This window comes from Exophiala aquamarina (assembly GCF_000709125.1).
Source record: "Exophiala aquamarina CBS 119918 chromosome Unknown aczIA-supercont1.20, whole genome shotgun sequence".
In the NCBI taxonomy this organism is placed as follows: domain Eukaryota; kingdom Fungi; phylum Ascomycota; class Eurotiomycetes; order Chaetothyriales; family Herpotrichiellaceae; genus Exophiala; species Exophiala aquamarina.
In genome coordinates, this window is record NW_013550568.1 from 485,226 (window position 1) to 502,929 (window position 17,704).

A 17,704-nucleotide genomic window follows, 5' to 3' on the forward strand; every position below is an offset into this window, starting at 1 on the left:
ACCGCGAGACCAACAACAGAGTTCAACCAAGCAAGTTGGGCAAGTGCTGTTCCATCTACTGCTGCCACTGGATCTCTAGAAATCCTCGAACAAGGGAAAAGCTCATTTTGAGCTTCCCACCACCCCCATGTCCTTTGGGCCTTGGAGAAATGTCAAGAAAATAAAAAGTAGTGAGCTACTTTGGTCATTAAGATTGAGGAAATACTATGTACTATGAGAGTATTCATGAGCCTTGAATTGGATATCACAGCATCATCGCTCAACGACAGCCACCTCGAATGGCAGCAACGGGGCTCGATAACAATAAAATGGAGATTTTGATTCATCCTTTTCCAGTCAAAGAAGTGACTACCAACAGATAGAGGTGCCTTGGCAGTATCACGAGCAAGGTCTACTCTTTAGCAATAGAATATGCTAAATGCTAGTACGAGTATTACTCAACTCGGCTTTCCCAGAGTAGGGACTAGGCAAGCACCCTAAGAGTACAACTTTGCACCCTAAGCAAAGCCCTCAGCCCACCAAGGGGGTCCTTAACATGGCCTCTACGCTCGCCATTCGGGGCCTTTTACATGTTCAGGAAGGCCCAGGCTCGTTCGCTTGGCTCGCTTACGACTTTCTGGACAAAAGTACCGCCAAGGACAAGGCTGCGCTAGCACTAATCCGATGGTTCTCCAAGTGGCATCTGACATGCCACAGGTGTCAACCAATGCCCAGGTGCCTAGTTTTGTGCCTAAAAGTGGCCTATGTGGGCATCCTGGTGCGCCCTGAACTGGGTCCGTGACATGGCGCGTCGCTCATCGCGTCATCGCGTCATTCCGGGTCGACGCAACCAATGATTCGCGGCACGGTTTCACCAAATCGCGTGTTCGTGGCTGCCTGACTTGCGCAGACAATCGATGTGTCTCCACCCTCTCGACACCCGACAATCCAAGAGCGAAGACATTACGCCAATACCCTTTGTGCATCTCAGGCTTGATATACCATTGCATTGTGTCTCCGGGCTGCTGATCTTTGCAGAGTAGCACCATGCAACAATTCTTCGGCCGAACCTTCGGAAAGAACAAGGACAGCGATCCGGTCGGGGACAAGAGCAAGCACAAGCACAAACGCAAGTACGAAGACGAGAGCGAGGAAGAGGATGAGGAAGAGGGGGACGCTCCAGAGACATCAGCGCGTGATGGTGTTGGGCCGCTATGTTTCGCTGACAGCTGCGAAGGAAACGCCAACGGAACTGATCTCGTTTTTGTACATGGATTTCGAGGCTCTCGATTGGAAACTTGGTCGTGCGGAGACACCTTCTGGCCCCGGGACTTGCTCCAGGACGATTTGAAAAATGCCCGAATTGTTACTTGGGGCTATGATGCTAGCTTTGCGAATGCCTTTACTTATGCTAGCCAGGAGAGCATCTTCGGCCACGCTGAGACCTTGCTCAATGACCTGGCGAGGTTGCGCAGAGGAATTGTATGTCTTTCTATTATACTTTGCAGAAAGCGCTGCTGCTAATGGAGGTTGACAGACTAGGCCTATCTTATTTATCTGCCACAGTCTCGGAGGCCTAGTTGTGAAAGAAGCTCTGATTAAGTCAGCGGCGTACAAGAACCACAGAAGACATTTGTCTCTTGGCGAGATATATGCTAGTACCATTGGTGTGATATTTCTCGGGACGCCACACCGCGGAAGCAGCCAGGAGGCTCTTGGAGAGGTGGTGGCAAATGTTGCCAAGCTTTCCTTTCGTCAACCAAACAATCAGCTCCTCCAGACATTGAAACCAGATTCCCACATCCTCGAGAATCAGCGAGACCAATTTACCACGATATCACGCAGCTTGAATATTGTCTGCATCAGGGAGGAGCTCCCAACAGGGCTAGGCTTGGTATGAATGGTCAAGAAGAATATGATTTGGTTTCAAGCCTCTGCTAAAAATTGATAATAGATTGTCGAAGAAGCCTCAGCTTGCTACGATGGATTCAACGTTCGCCGAGATGCGATCCACGCGAATCACATGAATATGGTGAAGTTCGCATCCAAGGGCGATGAAGGATACAAAAGGACTCTTGGACACATTGAAGACATCCGTAGTGTCCAAGAACCAGAGATTCAACAAGGTATGCTACGCAACGAACTTTCTTTGATTTAGGCAAATGACAGATTCCAAGTTTGACGACCTTCACCTTCCTAATGGAGAGTGATCGTCTAAGTTACAATTATACCGTATGTCATGAAAAGATCATACTACTAGAAATTTTCTAAGAGCAGCTTTTCAAACCCAAAATTTCTTGCCACGGATTTATGTCAAATCTTAGTCTTTTCCATATGATAAACTGACCATTTTTCAAGGAACGATAGATTCGAGTCTCAAAAATCGTGCTCCCTTGAATTCGCTTCACCTCATCTTGACTGCCGCTGAGAATTAGTAGATATATTGAAAGTTCTAAAATACTCGACGGTCTGCAATCGCGAGGGAGCCATCGACGAGGGATATGCACAGACCTGCTCCTGGATATTAAGTCCCCAATCGACCACCAACTGGGCATCTTCCCAGCCGTCTCAATTTTCATCGTGGCTTAAAGGCAACGATACCTTTTTCTGGATCAGTGGCAAAGCTGGTTGTGGCAAGTCTACTCTGATGAAGTATATATACCAGGATAACACGACCAAAGAGGAGCTCTCTATATGGGCTGATGGAAAAGCTTTGATACTAGCAGGTTACTTCTTCTTTGAACGAGGCGACGTAGATCAGAAATCCAGGGAAGGAATGCTCCGAAGCATTCTACATCAAGTACTAAGTACTCGACGCGACCTAATCCCTAAGGTCTTTGGCCAATTCTTTGAGAGCACGCTGCCACTTTCACAGGGTTTCATTTCCTGGAAAACTCTTAGCGGCTCATTTATCTCGATGTTAGACCATCTCCAAGATGCTAAGGTATGTTTTTTCTTGGACGGTCTAGATGAACAACGAATGATCGATCGAATGGATGAATACACCGAAAAGGAGTTGGACTTGATATATGATGGCACCAATGAAGATGAAGCCTGGGGCCAAAGCACTTGGATCACCGACGGATACAGGGAGATTGTGCATTTTCTTCGCCGGTTCAAGAACCGTGGCAACGTGAAGGTTTGCATTTCCAGTAGGGAATTGGGCATGTTTGAACAAGGATTCCGAAACTTCCCCAGACTTCAGGTTCATGAGCATACCGCAAACTCTATTGCCCAGTATTGTGAGGTTCGTCTAACAGAGGAGGCTTCATACCTCATGGATCGCCCGGATTTTGTGTTCTCAATAACCGAAAAGTCGCGTGGGGTATTCCTCTGGGTACGCATTGTCGTTGACATGCTGGTTAAAGGAAGTGCCGATGGCGATTCCAAGGAGGAACTCATGAACTCTCTCAATATTCTTCCTGCTAGGCTTGGTGGAGAAGATGGCCTCTATATGCACATGATGCGAACCATCGACCGGAAGTATCTGTCAGAAGCGAAGAGACTATTTCAACTTGTCATGAGCTGGGAAAACGATCGCCTCGAGGGTCCTCGATCTTATAACTCTGTTCTTAGCGGAACCAGGACACCTCGAAGCAGACAACAGGCAGCAGTTGAGGGCTCTAAATGAAAAAGTCCTGCTTAAAAGCTGGGAGGAATTGCGGCCCTGGTGGATAGATCTACAACGCCGCCTCAAGAGCCGATGCGGCGGACTCCTAGAAGGGACGGAGAATGTGCAATTTATGCATCAAACTGCCAAAGAGTTTATGTCCAGATACTATTTGTGGGATAAAATCTTCTACAGCTGTGCCGGTTTCGTTCGCCAATCGGACTTGGACCTTGCCATGTTGAGCGGCTTAGTTCGCCGTCTAAAATGCTGCAGAGAAGCCGCCATTATTCCAGATGTTCCAGAAGATCTGGATATTTTTGATGACCATCCTGGACTCAACGATGGGATACCATACTGGCCTGAGACTCCTCCACGCGGCTGCGAGCTTCTTGACGCTGCAATCACATACGCAATGTCCTCAACACCGCCCCGCGACTGCTTCGACCACTTCGTGGAGCTCGTTGACGAGCTAGATAACGCTGGCATTCAACTCACTAGGGATTGGAAAAACGAGCTCCCAGAGACATATAGATCATCTCAGATTGCAAATGTAAGCTGGATTGAATTCTTTTTGATCCCAGATGAGGAATCACATCCACTCTCAGCCAGTTTGAAGTTCAGGAGCTTCTTGGATTTGGCCATCTTATTTGACTTCGAGGTATACGTGGAAGCAAAGATTAAACGCAAGGAGATTACTCCATCTCAGCTACAGTCTTTGCTTCTACGGGCGACGCGGTTCATGCTAGTGCAGTGGCAGGGAATAGACCGTACCAGGCAAGAATACCCCAAACCGGGGATTTCCAGGATGCTACTTCGAAAAGGTGCTGACCCTAACTGTCGAGATGCGGAGTCGAACGCAGCTATAGCGTCAGAGCACGGTTGGACCGCATGGACGGGCCTACTCCAGGATGACTACTACGAAGGGGATCCTGGTACTGAGGATTACTTCTTGGAACAGTGGATTCTTACCGTGAAAGTTTTCCTTAATTATGGAGCCGACCCAACTGTGCAGTGGCACAGGCCGCACATAGACAAGAAGAGCGACGAACATAGACGAGTACTCGAACTTGCCAGCCCGGATATCATTTTTATCGAGGCACTGGCTGACAAGCCGAAATACAAGAAGGACTTAGCCGACATCATGGACCTTCTGAGCCGGGCGAAAGCTAACTGGGGTGATGGCACGGTGCAGAGGGAACAGGTAGAAGGGTACTAAGTTTGCGGATCACAATCTTTGGAAGGGCCTGATGGGATGGAATTGACTTTTTGCTGTGCTCAAGACTGAACAACAAGTGGCAGGAATAAGACAGCCTTTCATTTTTGCAACAGTGCCCAGTGAGAAGACTTGCAAATTGGCGTATGAGTCTCGCGTTGGGAGAACCACCATAATAGTTAAGCATTTGGATTTTCGACCCAATGGTGCACACGATGAAGAGTACTACGTTAAATGCTATACCATCCAGCGATATGATATAGTTTGCACCCTCGTAATTAGGCTAGCACCTCTCTTCCAAATCTAACTCATCCCATTAAACGAAATTACGGTGCCCGTTGACACTATCCTGAGGCTTGTTTAGCCCTTACTCAGTCTCTGCATGATACGCCTCTTTATCACGGCCGGGGTCCTGACGACCATAAGCTAAGATGTCCAAGTTTCTATCAAGAAATGCCAGGGGCAAGTCAATTTGGCGATCCCCAGAGGGATATTGACCTCTCATCAAGGAAAGTAACCATTGATAGCACTATAAATTGACAGTGGAACACATAGCCTTGTGACGGCTAGTCTGGAAACCCAAACCTACGGTACTAGACTAGGTGGGAGGGCGAGAAGAAAGGGGAATGGCATGTATGGTGTACAAATAGAAAACAGTGACACCCAGACGAGGCTGCGCCAAGACTAGTTTGAAGGGGAGCCCACAGTGCGACTCGATCTAAGCATGAAGCATTGGACCAGCAGGAGGAAGACCACCGGAAGCAAGAAATGCTGGGTCGACGGCGCTTTGAAGCTCGCCACGACATCGTTCAGTCATGGCTCCGCTTCTTCCAGAAGCATGACGACCTTCTTAGCTTTGGCCACTCCAACAGCCATTAGCTAAGGCCGGACACAGCGCGACTCGATTCAGCTGCACTCCAGAGCCGCATTGCTGACGGCGAACATGTGCCAAACCCGTGGGTGACATGAACGAGCTTCTCGCCACCGAGGAAACACAACGTCATGGACCTCCAAGCTATCAGGAAATTGCTGCAGGAGAATGCTAGTGTTGCCAAACCAGGTGACTATCTCGTCATAGGCAAATTGGAGGAAAGGATGAGGCCGCTGCAAAGTCCGATACCCAGCACTAGCTTTTTCTCACCACCGGACAACAACACCGGCACTCTTTATATGTTCAAGAATCGGCTGGAGGAGAATCCTAGTGTTAACCGATGTAGATGATTACCTCGCTATGGGTAATATTATTCAAAAGATGAAGATGATACAGAGGTCGACACCAAGTAAAAACAACCTTCGACTTAATACAAAGGGTACAAAGTGACATTACGTTGGAACCAATGGTCTGGCAGGGGTGACACCTCCATATTGACCAGGTCCTATGTGTTCAGTCCCTCTAAACATCCTCTATTCATTATGCTTTGACCCATCTGGTACCTTCATTCTTTGTTTCACAAGCAATCTAGTGAAGGAACCCTGGTAGTCTACATCCCGGGCCATACGAACAATACCAGCAAAGGGCGCATAACTTTGACTATGGCTCATCTATGGTTCGAGACGTGGCAATTGTCGACATGTCGCAAAACCGTCCAACGCTGTGCAAACCCCGTTGCCAAACCTGTCCCTATACTAGATAGAGCCTCATTCCATTGAAGGCGAGTGCTCTACATCCCGTCCCAAGGTTTTGGAGAATCTAGACGTGCAGTTGATGAAATAGACAAACATTTATGCAGTGGGAAATAGAAACCTTAGATCACAACGCTGCACACAGCTGGGCGTTTCTTTGGAAAGCCGCGGCTTGTGTTCTCAATATCATCGGCTCCTCTATATTACGTCACACGGGCGAGACGAGGATAGTCGCCCATCCGCGGCGTCAGTTGTCCTGCAGATACCGTGTGACAACTTAAGAGGAGCCAGCTGCGCCTGGAAATTTGCCTGTCCGATGTACGTTTCCTGGATCGGTCGATGTCTTTCAGCATAGCCAGGGTTCCGTGTTGACCTTCTCAGCAGTCATCTCGTAACGAGCAGTCGTGAGCAGCGGGAATGCCTCCGGCGAGCGAACGGCCAGAGCGAACGGATTTACGAGCAAATGCCAAGGATGCCAAGTTAATCTATTTCCTACTAAATTTGTTAGTAATCTGTCCTACACTACACCTCATCGCTTTAATACTTCATCGATTCCCTCATCGCCGCCGACCTTAATGTTAATATATCGCCTCTTTTACTCACTCGTTACTCTATACTCACTAGCGCTCCTATAACTTAGCGATAAAGCCTTACTAGCGGCCTATTATAATCCGAGCTATAAGTAGTTCTAACTAAGGTAGAGTTCCTTAATAGAGTAGATATAAGAGTATTAAGTAGGGAAGTTTTAGTATTAAAAAACGGGTCTAAATACGTATAGTCACGAGCTATTAAGTCGGACACCCACGTAATGGGCCACGCGTCGATATTGCCACCCCAACTACTATTTCATAAATTGTCTACTCTACGGCCTCATGAATACTAAATTGACTAGTGTACGGAGCGAGTACGTCGTTTGTCCGTACATCCTGGGTAGTAGTAGTTGTAGGTAAGCGTGATGTCGTCGTCGCCGCCGCTTATAAGGCCTCTATACCCTCCCTCGCTTGCCTTATTGTCTCGATACTTATAAAGACCTTATTACAGTCGATTACGACTCGCCGTTACCTCGTAGTAGTTAGCTTATTTAGATATATACGCTAAATAGTGAGTTCCTACGATTTTAGGGTAATATTCTACTGTAGTCGATTAATTGCCTTGCTTATCTTTTAGAGTAATCGACGCATTAGACGTAAAAGGGTCTCCTTGTGATGGGTTGAACCCATGAGTGTCTTGGTAAGAACTAGCGACGTCTAGATTCGACCGTACAGTTGTACAGCCGAACGATGTCACGTGATATCAATGGATGTCTTGGCAAGCGACGCTAAGACTAAACCAGCGATGCCTAGATTCGACCGTATAGTTATATAGCCGGACGATATCACGTAACGCTAATAGTTACCTAGGATACCGAGCGACCCACCCCAGGAGATTATATCTCCCTATTAGATAGCGGTAGGACTTCTTTCTCTCTTTTCTTTAGCTTAACGTCCTTATTAGATAGGTCCTATAGTAGTTAAATAAGCTTCTATTAAAACCCTTATATTACGTTAAGCTCGCTATTATATAGTTAAGAGAAAGAGTTCTTATCGTATAAAATAGATAACGAATTAACGGTAACGGGAAATAGCCCTCCCTAATAGGTAGCGTAGCTATTTTAAATACTATAAGTTTAGAACGAAAAGATAGTAGCGCTTAAAGTATAAATAGGATAATAAAACGAACGGAATAATCGTACGCTAGAGAGATTAACCTCTCCGACGGTAAATACGATAAAGGACGCTAATTTCGTACGATAAAAGGCTAAACTTCCTAAGTTAGCCGAATTTAATGGAAAGAGGGCTAAATTTCGCCTATAGTTAATATAAGCGCGAGCTAAGCTCGTTATCGATAAGTCTAGAGAGCTAGAGACGGTACGATTCTAGTATTTCTATAGTAGGTTAAGAGGGTACGCTCTCTTATAAATTAGTCCTTAGGTAGACTTCGTATAGGAAACTCTAGATATAACGACGGAAGGCCTTATAGGTTAATTAGTTACGATATACGATAATATTAGTGCCGCTAAGAGAGCTTCTAGAAAACTCTCTTAACTAAAATAGAAAGGAAAGCCTTTCGGTACTTTTCTAGCTAAATTCGATCGTATACTATTAGAAGCGAGAAGTCTAAGTTAGGCTAATCCCGTTAAAAAGACGTTCCTATTAAACTACTTATCGTACGAGTTACGTAATATTCTAGTTACTACTCCTATCCTAGTAATATATTATATTAGGGCTCGAGGCGCTTAGTCATGAGAGAAGAGAGAAGGGGCCTTAGCATAGAAGAACGAGCAAGGGAGGAAGAAAGTAGACGATCGAAGAGACAAGTAACGGAGGAGGAGTAACCTAATATACGCGAGCTAGCGGGGAGTACTAGATAGTAGTTATAAGAGTATAGTTTATAGAATTAAGAGCGTTTTTCCTTCTACGAGTTCGGCTATATAACTATATAGCCTAAATTTTAGTAGTAGTAACCTTTACGAATAAAGCTATTACGGCTTTATATACGTCTATTACGAGAAGTCTTAAAAGTATAGTCCTTTAGCGGGCTTAAGACTATAGAAATCGATAGCGTTACTATTCCTTCGCTAATATAGAAGAAAGAGAACTCCTAGTAACGTAGTCCTATCTCCTTATCTAACCTATAGAATAGGCGAGAATATATACCGATTTAATCTTAATATAAATAGTACTTCTTAAGAGAACGAACGAGTATTATAAGTATATTATCTTATAAAGGACCTTAGAACTATAGGAAAGACGACTACTAGCGGTTAGACCTAGGAGAAAACTATCCTAAGAGGTTAAAAACTACGAAAGAATAGGATATTAGTTTAACCCTAAGAACGACGAAAGAATAGATATATAATACTTCCGAAACTATTAGAAGAGTATTTTATTAAGAAAGCTTTTTCCTAACTTAAAACCGAGCGGAAAAGTTTAGGAACGACTTTACTAGAAACTCTCGAGTACTTTATTCGCTTAGTTAAATTAAGATACTTATTTAGAACGCGTAGAAGTAAACCCGAGGACGAATATAATTCGAGCGTAAGGTATCCGAAAAGCTAAGAATAATCGTAGATACCTAACTAAAATTCGTTTCGACTATATAACTATATAGTTTAACGAGACAAGTCTTTAGAAACTAATAAGTATCTTAATAATTCTTTTAGTATTATAATAGATAAGAAAAATAACTAAGTAGTAGATTAGTTATTTTATTTTTAAGTACGGAATCGAGAAAAAGATTAATAAAATAGCTATTAGAAAGACGATATCTAGTAACTTAAGTAAGGTAAGACTTAGTAAGGAGTAGAGGATCTAGAGACGAGGAATATCTACTAGATTAAAGCTACCGAGACTAATAAGTTCTTTAAGAAGATAGGGTAAGATAAGAGAACCTTCGTCCGCGTAGACGTCTAATATAGTAGGATTAATAACTTTATTATCGATAATAGCCGTTAAAACTTCGTTAAGTTTAGGAGGAAAGTTACTAAGTATAAGCGGTTTCGTAATACTAATACTATAAGCTAGTATACTATCTATAGGAATTCCTTTCTTTAATAGTCGTAACGTTATAGAGTTTCTTCGTTCTTTTAATAATTTTTATAACAATTATAGAGTATCTATAGGAAGCCGAGTTAATCGAGTCCTTCGCTACTACGATTTAAGAATCTTAATATACTTAAGATCGATAGAAGAGTATAATAATAAGGACTAGGAGAAGTTAAAAGATTTTATATATAAAGAATAGGAAGATAGCGATAATAAGTAAAGAATAAAGACGCTTATATTTCTTTAGAGACTCTCTAAGCGCGAGAAAAATAATAAATATAATATTAAAGGATATTACTACTAGTTTAGGCTATCAATAAATACATTAATTATAGAGAATTAGCTTACTTAGTACTAAGCTAGAATAATATTTCTCTAAGGACTACTAGACTAGATATAAAAGAAGATTATAATTAGTAAGAAGATTAATATTAAAGACGCGAAATTACTATAATTTAAGGAAATCTATAAGTATACTATAGAAATTTAGAAATCGTAGAAAGGCCTAGAGGCTTTAAAAAAGGTTCTAGAGTAAGAGGAAGTTAAAGATTTTATAGAAAGTATTAAATAGAAACCGCCTATCTAGTTCGAGAAGAGAATAATTCGTAAATAGCCTATAAAGAGATTAGAGTCTACGAGCCCTACGAGAAAAGAAAACTTAATAACCTTCTAGCGTACGAACTCTATTCTAAGAAAGTATCGCGATAGACCTCTTTAGAATAACTATAAGGATAAACTAATTAAGAAATTTAAATTAAAGCTAGTTATATCGCTTACTACTTAACTTAATATTTTCTTAACTTAATTAGACGACCTTAAGAAGGAAACTTAATAGTAGAAGGCTTATCTATAAGGAACTTAAAATCGATACTTATAAGCGATAAATAGATTAAATATAAAAGGACTAATTATCTATTACTACTATAGCGGTCCGTATATTAGGCCGTAATATATAGCGGTCTAGAAAGATATCGCGAATAGAAAAATATATATTAATGGAAATAGAAGAATCTATATTAGTTTATCTCGTAAGGAAGTATATAAAGTTTATTTCCTAAGGAATTAATTAGAAAGAAAATACTTAAGAGATATCTTCTTATAGAACGAGGAATTAAAGAAAAATATACGAGTAAATACTATTATAATTAATATTAATATAGAAGGTCTTAAAGAAGAAATAGATAAAGAGTTTATAGAGTATTTTATTAGAGTAGCCGCTATAAGAGCCGTAAATAGAATAGTAGCTAGAGACTCTATACGAGGAATAAGGGGTCGAAGAAGAAGAAATTATAAACGAGATAGCTATCTAGCGGAGATCCTAAAGAGAAAGGATTAAGTAGTTACTAGAGGTATTCGAGCTAGATAAATAAAAGATTTAGGAACTCGTAAAGAAGAGTATATTAAAAAGAAAATAAAGTACGATTTAGAATTATTCTCGGATAAGGAGAGAATAGCCTAGTATATAGAAGAAAGGAAAGAATAAAAGAAAGGAATTTCGATAATCGAAGAGAATAAAATTCCTAAAACTCCTAATAGTATAGAGGATACTATAATAGACGATATTAAACCTCGAATACTATAATTCGATAAGAGTAAAGAGAAAATAGAAGTAGTAGCGAAGCCGAAGGTATCTCTTTATAGTAAAATACTTTTTCTTATAAAAGATAAGCTTAAGAAGGTATTAAATAAGATAAAAGGAGTAGAAAGCCTAGTTAAGTTACTTATAAAATAAGAAGTCTAAGGAATTATAGTATAGTATCTCTTAATAGAATCGAAGGAAGTACGAAGTCTACTACTTTCGAAGAAAGAATAGGAGTATAACGAAGGTACTAAATAGATTATTATAAGTAAAGCTTTAATTAATTCTATTAGAATAGATAATTTAGTATAGATAATTAAATACTAGAAAACGATTTTCTATATAGTCTATCTTATTATTTCGGTAGAAACTCGAATTAGGATTTAGGATATACTTATAGATAGTAGAGCTAAGATTAACTTAATTATATAGTCTTTAGTAGAAGCGTTAGATCTTCTAATAGACGATATTAGATCGACTATTACTAGAATTAAGTTTAATAGAACCTAAGATAAGTTTATTAGCGTTATTCGCGACCTAGAAGTTAAGGTAATAAATATAGTAGTTACGATTTATATATTCGTAGTAAAAACCTCGAATCTATACTATACGATTATTCTTAGGGAGCCTTATTAAATAGGAGTAAGGCTATAACTAGAAAGAGATAGAGACGATAATTATTTCGTTAAGATATTCGATTAAAGAATAGATAAAGTATAAAAGATAAGAGTAGCTATTATCGTAATTTATAGAGAAGACTATATTAATAGAATAGTTTAGATAGCTCGCGGTAAGGAGTTAAACTAAATCGCGGACTTAATAGTAATATACTTTAGTTCGCGGAATTACGAAGTACTAAAGTATATTTAGACTATATAACTATATAGCCTAAAATATTACTTAAATTAGAAAAGGAGTTAACGAATTTAATAAGTTTACGTTTCGACTATATAACTATATAGCCTAAAATTAAGAAGCTAGAAGGCTCTAAAAATAGTAGTTAAGAAAGAATAAGTAGGCTTTTAAGAAGAGAGGACGATATAAGAGTTAGCCTAAATATCGTAGCTTTAGAATTTAATAAAATAAAAGAAGATAAAAAATAGAATAGAAAAGAAGAAAGTAGGATCGAAAACTATTACTTATTTAACGAAATAGATAAGGAAGAAAGCCTTATTAAAAGAATATATAATATTAATATTAATAATTTCCGTTTTAAGCCTTATAAAGAAGGTCTAGATAGCCGAGTAGTAGTTTACCGAAGTTCTCGGCGAAGCGACTACTAGAGTATTCGTTAGGAAAACCTTCGAAATAGATTAAGGAGACGGATATTAGATAGTATACTCCTTTCTAGATAAGTAAATATACTCTATAAGAAGAAGGCTAATAAGGTAAGGTTAGTTAACTTAGCGAGAAAGAATAGTATTAAGCTAGAAGAAAATATTCGTTAGAGAAATAAGGCTATTAAGGAAGAAATAAAAAAGGAGCTCTATAATAATAAGGAGTACCTCTTTTCCTAATAGTTAAATCTAAGGTTTTCTCCTATAGTCGAGGAATCGAGACTTACTCTAGAGAGAATATAGAAGCTTATAATCGATAATAGTCTAATCGTATAAAAGCGAGAAGTAGTTTTATAGATATTATATAATCGAGAAGGAGCTTTTACGTAGACCTTTTTAGAGATTAAATATATTAAGAAAGAAGTAGCGCCGCCTTAGAAGATTAAAATAATACCTTATAAAGCGTAATAAGTAAAGAGTTTTTATATCCTAAAGGCTTTAGAGTAGGTAGTAATCGATTTAGTAATAGATCGAAAGAAGAAAGGAGTTTTAGAAGACTATTATAGGCCGTATAGAAACCTATATTTCCTAGTAAAGAAGAAAGAAAGCGATAAGTATCGATTAATAAACGTAGCGATAAATATTAATCGAGTAACGATACGAAATACGAATTTATCGCCTTCGTTAGACGAGTACTCGAAAGACTTTACTAGATACTATATTATTTTATTAATTAATTAGTATTTAGGATACGATTAGGTAGAACTAGTCGAATATTATAGGAATATAACGGTATTCTAGACGCTAATTAATCTTTTATATTAAACTACCCTTCCCTAAGGCGCTATAAACTCTATAGCTTAGTTTATAAGGATTATAAATAAAATTATAGAAGTATAGAGAATCTAAGGAAAGGTAAGGGCTTTTATTAATAATATTAGTATTCTAGGTCTAAAGACTAACTATAGAGGAAAAGAAGTTATACTCGGAATTAGAAAGTATATTCTTAAATATATTTAATAATTAGACGAACTTCTTTATAATATTAAGAAATCGAGAGCTATAGTATTAAGAAAGAAACTATAACTCTATAGAACGAGTATAAAAGTAGTTAAATATATCTATAATAAGTACGAAAGATACTCGAAAGAATTAAAGATTATAAAGATAGTTAATTAGTCGTCGTATAAGAATATAAAAGAAGTAAAGAGGTTTCTCGAAATTTATATCTACTATCGAATTTAGATAGAAGGATTTATATACTATATTAGGGTATTATATCGTCTTCTTAAGAAAGGAGCGAAGTAGAAGTAGGATCGCGAAGAAGAATACGCGATATTTATACTAAAAGAAGTATTAACGAAAGTATCGATACTAGTTTTAATTAACTATTTATTCGGAGCGGGACTTATTATCCTAGTAGTAGATATAAGCCTTATTAGATAGGGGGCTATACTAATATAGATAGAGCGGAGAGGTAATAGAAGATAAGTCGTACGCTATAAGAGTAGTTTATAGTTAAAGTCTAAGTCTTAGTATAACGCTAGTAAAAGAGAATATCGCGCTTTACTTAAGGCTCTAAAAAAATTTAAGATTTAGTTATACGAAGTCTCCTTTATAGTTAAAATTAACGTATAAATATTAGTAGCTTAGTTAAATCGATTAGCGATAGATTTACTAAGTACGTTAGTTATATAGTAGCTTACCTAGATTCGTCTATTTAATTTTAAAGTTCGTTATATCTTAGGCGTTAAGAATACGGTAGCCGATACGCTTTTACGACGTCCTACTATAGAAGTAGATATTAAAGAGGCTAAAGAAGAAGAGGATATTAATATATAGATAGAAAGATAACTTAATTCTATATAAGTTAAGATCTATTCCGTAAGAATAGAAGTAGATAAGTTAAGTAGACTAGATAATACGAATAAACGATTAAATCCGACTATTAAAGGAGAAGAGTTTAGTTCTATTAAAGAAATAAAATTTAAGTAGAAAGAGTACGACGAAAAGTACTATAAGATCGTAGAGTTTCTACTTTTATTAAGGAGACTAGAGGAGATAGCGAAAGAAGACTAGAAACCTTTTAGGAGAAATACGTTAAAGTTTCTAGTCCGAGATAAATATCTTTTTCGTAGGCCTAATAAGGTAAATTCTATTCGAAGGGTAATTAGTTTATTTAATTAAAAATAAAAGGTTTTAAAGTAGCTCTATAACGAGAGTAGTTATAGAAGAGGCGAAGCGACTTATAGAAGGATTTCGAATCGATATTAATAGAAGAGTATATAGAAAGAGGTTAAATAGTTTATAATATCTTATAGAAAATATTAGTTTAGAGCCTCGTAAAGAAAGAAAGAGCTACTTCGACTAATATAGATTAATTAACGTTAGAGTAAAGTTACTATAGATATAGTATATATATCGGCGTCTTATAGAAAGAGTTTCCTAGTATAAGTAAGGAGCGATTTTAGTAGTTAGGTCGAAGTAAGAGGACTTAGTAAAAACGATATAAAATAAGTCTTAAGATTTCTATAGGAAGAAGTTATTTATAGGTATAGATTCTTTAAGACGCTAGTTATAGATAGGAAACTAGAAAATCGAGCGCTTACTACTAAACTAGTAGAGCGGTATAATATTAAACGAGTTATAGTTTTAGTATATTATTCGTAAGCTAATAAAATAGTAGAAGTAGACTATAAACCGATTATTAGGACTCTTTCTAAGATATTAAAATAGAATAGATCTAACTAGATATTTTACTTATACGCGGTACTTTAGGTAGATCGTATAACGATAAGGAGTAGTACTAGACTTATTCTCTATAAAGTAGAGTTTCTTAATAGACTAATACTTCTAATTAAGCTAGATATTATAACTTAGAGCGTTTTAAACTAGGAAGTAGTAAAAGATCGTAAAGAATTAATTACTTTCCGTATAAGAGCGTTATAAATAAGAAAAGAAGATCTAGAAGAAGTTAAACTTCGTCTTAGGAGGGTAAGAGAGTAGGGAAAGGAGAGTTTTAATAAGAGGAAATAGATAAGAGAAGAAGAGATTAAAGTTAGTTACTTAGTACTAGTCTATAATACGTTTTTAGTAATAAATAAGTTAAAAGAGGCTAAGCTATAGTTTCGTTAGCTCGAATCGTATAGAGTAATAGCGATTAATAGAGAATATAAGTTATATACTCTCTTAGAACTCGACGAATTATAGATAAGAGTAAGGTACCTAGCTAATCGAGTAAAGAGGTTTTATATACGGAACGAAATAGATCTATTTCTTAAAATAGACGGTAAGTAGACTAAACCGAGATCTATAACTATATAACTAGAGTAAGAAACTAGCTACGTAAGTAACGAAGTTAAGGAGGAGGAAACGAAAAGCGACGAAGAAGAGAAGTAGCTAGGGATCTTACGTTTTCTAAGAGTTAAGATCCTACGTTCTTATACTAGATTTAGATACGTATATAGCTTAGAAGAGAGCGAAGAGGAATAAGCGTATCGATTAAGTCGCCGAATCTATTCGTTTAGTTTTAATTTCCTATATTAGCGTTTAGAATATAGAGTTTAAGAACGAATATAGAAAAGAAGTTTAATAAGTAGAATAGGGGTCGTTAATTAACTTAGCTAACTCGAGAAGAGATTTTATAGTAAAAGGCGAACCGTTAAAGAAAAAAATATAGAAAGGAGTTCGACTATATAGATTTAATAATAGTATAGCCTAAAGTAACTAGAAAGTTTAGTAGTATTACTATAGAAGGTTATAGAGTAAAGGAGAAAGACTAGTATCGAGAGTAAATATTTAATTATCTATTATAGTATAGAATAAATTAAGAATATAAAATATATATTAAACTACTTAGTCGAGTTTCTAAATAACTATAAACCGAAAAGACTCGCTTAAAACGAATTTAATTAGGACTTATAGAATATATTAAGGTATTATATACTTTTATATATTAAGATATATAGGAATATAGCGGAGATAGAAAGGAACTAGACTCTTAAAGATTAGAGTCTAGGTAACTAGGGTAGAATATTTAAATATAGAAATATAAATCTATATACTTTAGCCTTCTATATCGATAACTATAAGAATACTTTCTATAGTTTAATCGAGCTTTTTACTTTTCTCTTAAGCTAGAGAAGAAAGCTAGGAATAAGTAAATAGTAATTTCTAGCGTTATTTAATATTTTAAGAAAATAATAGGCGAGATAGAGTCTAAACTCGATAAGAAGACGGCCTAATAAGAGGAACTAGTAACGTTATATAAAGAAGAATTTATTATAAGGAATAAATATAGTAGGAATAGATAATAGTAAGTAAACTAAAGGTACGTAGACTATATAGTTATATAGATAGAAGTATATACGAAAGATAAGAAAGAAGAAGCGACTTAATCTATAAATATAAACTTCTACCGTCGACTTCTCTCTCTTCCTCCTTTATATTACTTACTTAGCTTCCTTCCTATTCGTATAGTCTCTCTCTTATCTTTTATTTCTTTAAGTTATCTTCTAAATTACGATTAAAGCTATTCTACTCTCTAAACGCTTTAAATAATTATCCTAATAGTATCGACTAATATAGTCGATAGAAAGAAGAAAGCTTCCTCTAGAAATAAATAGATATAGTATTCTAATATAGTTTCGTATAATCTAAAAGAAGTAAATCGAATTAAGTTTACTTAAGGCGGCCTACTAACTCTCGTAATTACTAATCTAATCTAGCTAGCTATAGTAAGAATCCTAGATACGAAGATAATAGTTAAAATAGTTATACTAATACTATAGGTTTCGATATTAATTAATAGTAGTAGAAACCTATAGAATATAATTATAA

General features: G+C 37.5%; 2 protein-coding genes across 2 annotated transcripts; both read left to right on the forward strand.

Moving 5' to 3' along the window:
- Nucleotides 1-1,026: 1,026 nt before the first annotated feature.
- Nucleotides 1,027-3,496, forward strand: A1O9_12061 (uncharacterized protein; the record flags this gene model as incomplete). Its single annotated transcript, XM_013399207.1, has 5 exons — nucleotides 1,027-1,461; nucleotides 1,517-1,873; nucleotides 1,934-2,105; nucleotides 2,418-2,994; nucleotides 3,070-3,496. Coding segments are annotated over 5 exons (1,968 nt in total), but the record flags the coding sequence as incomplete, so codon positions are not given.
- Nucleotides 3,497-3,722: 226 nt separating this feature from the next.
- Nucleotides 3,723-4,805, forward strand: A1O9_12062 (uncharacterized protein; the record flags this gene model as incomplete). The annotated part of the gene is made up of 1 exon (XM_013399208.1): nucleotides 3,723-4,805. The coding sequence occupies one exon, from the start codon at nucleotides 3,723-3,725 to the stop codon at nucleotides 4,803-4,805; it is 1,083 nt and encodes a 360-aa protein (XP_013254662.1).
- Nucleotides 4,806-17,704: the final 12,899 nt, after the last annotated feature.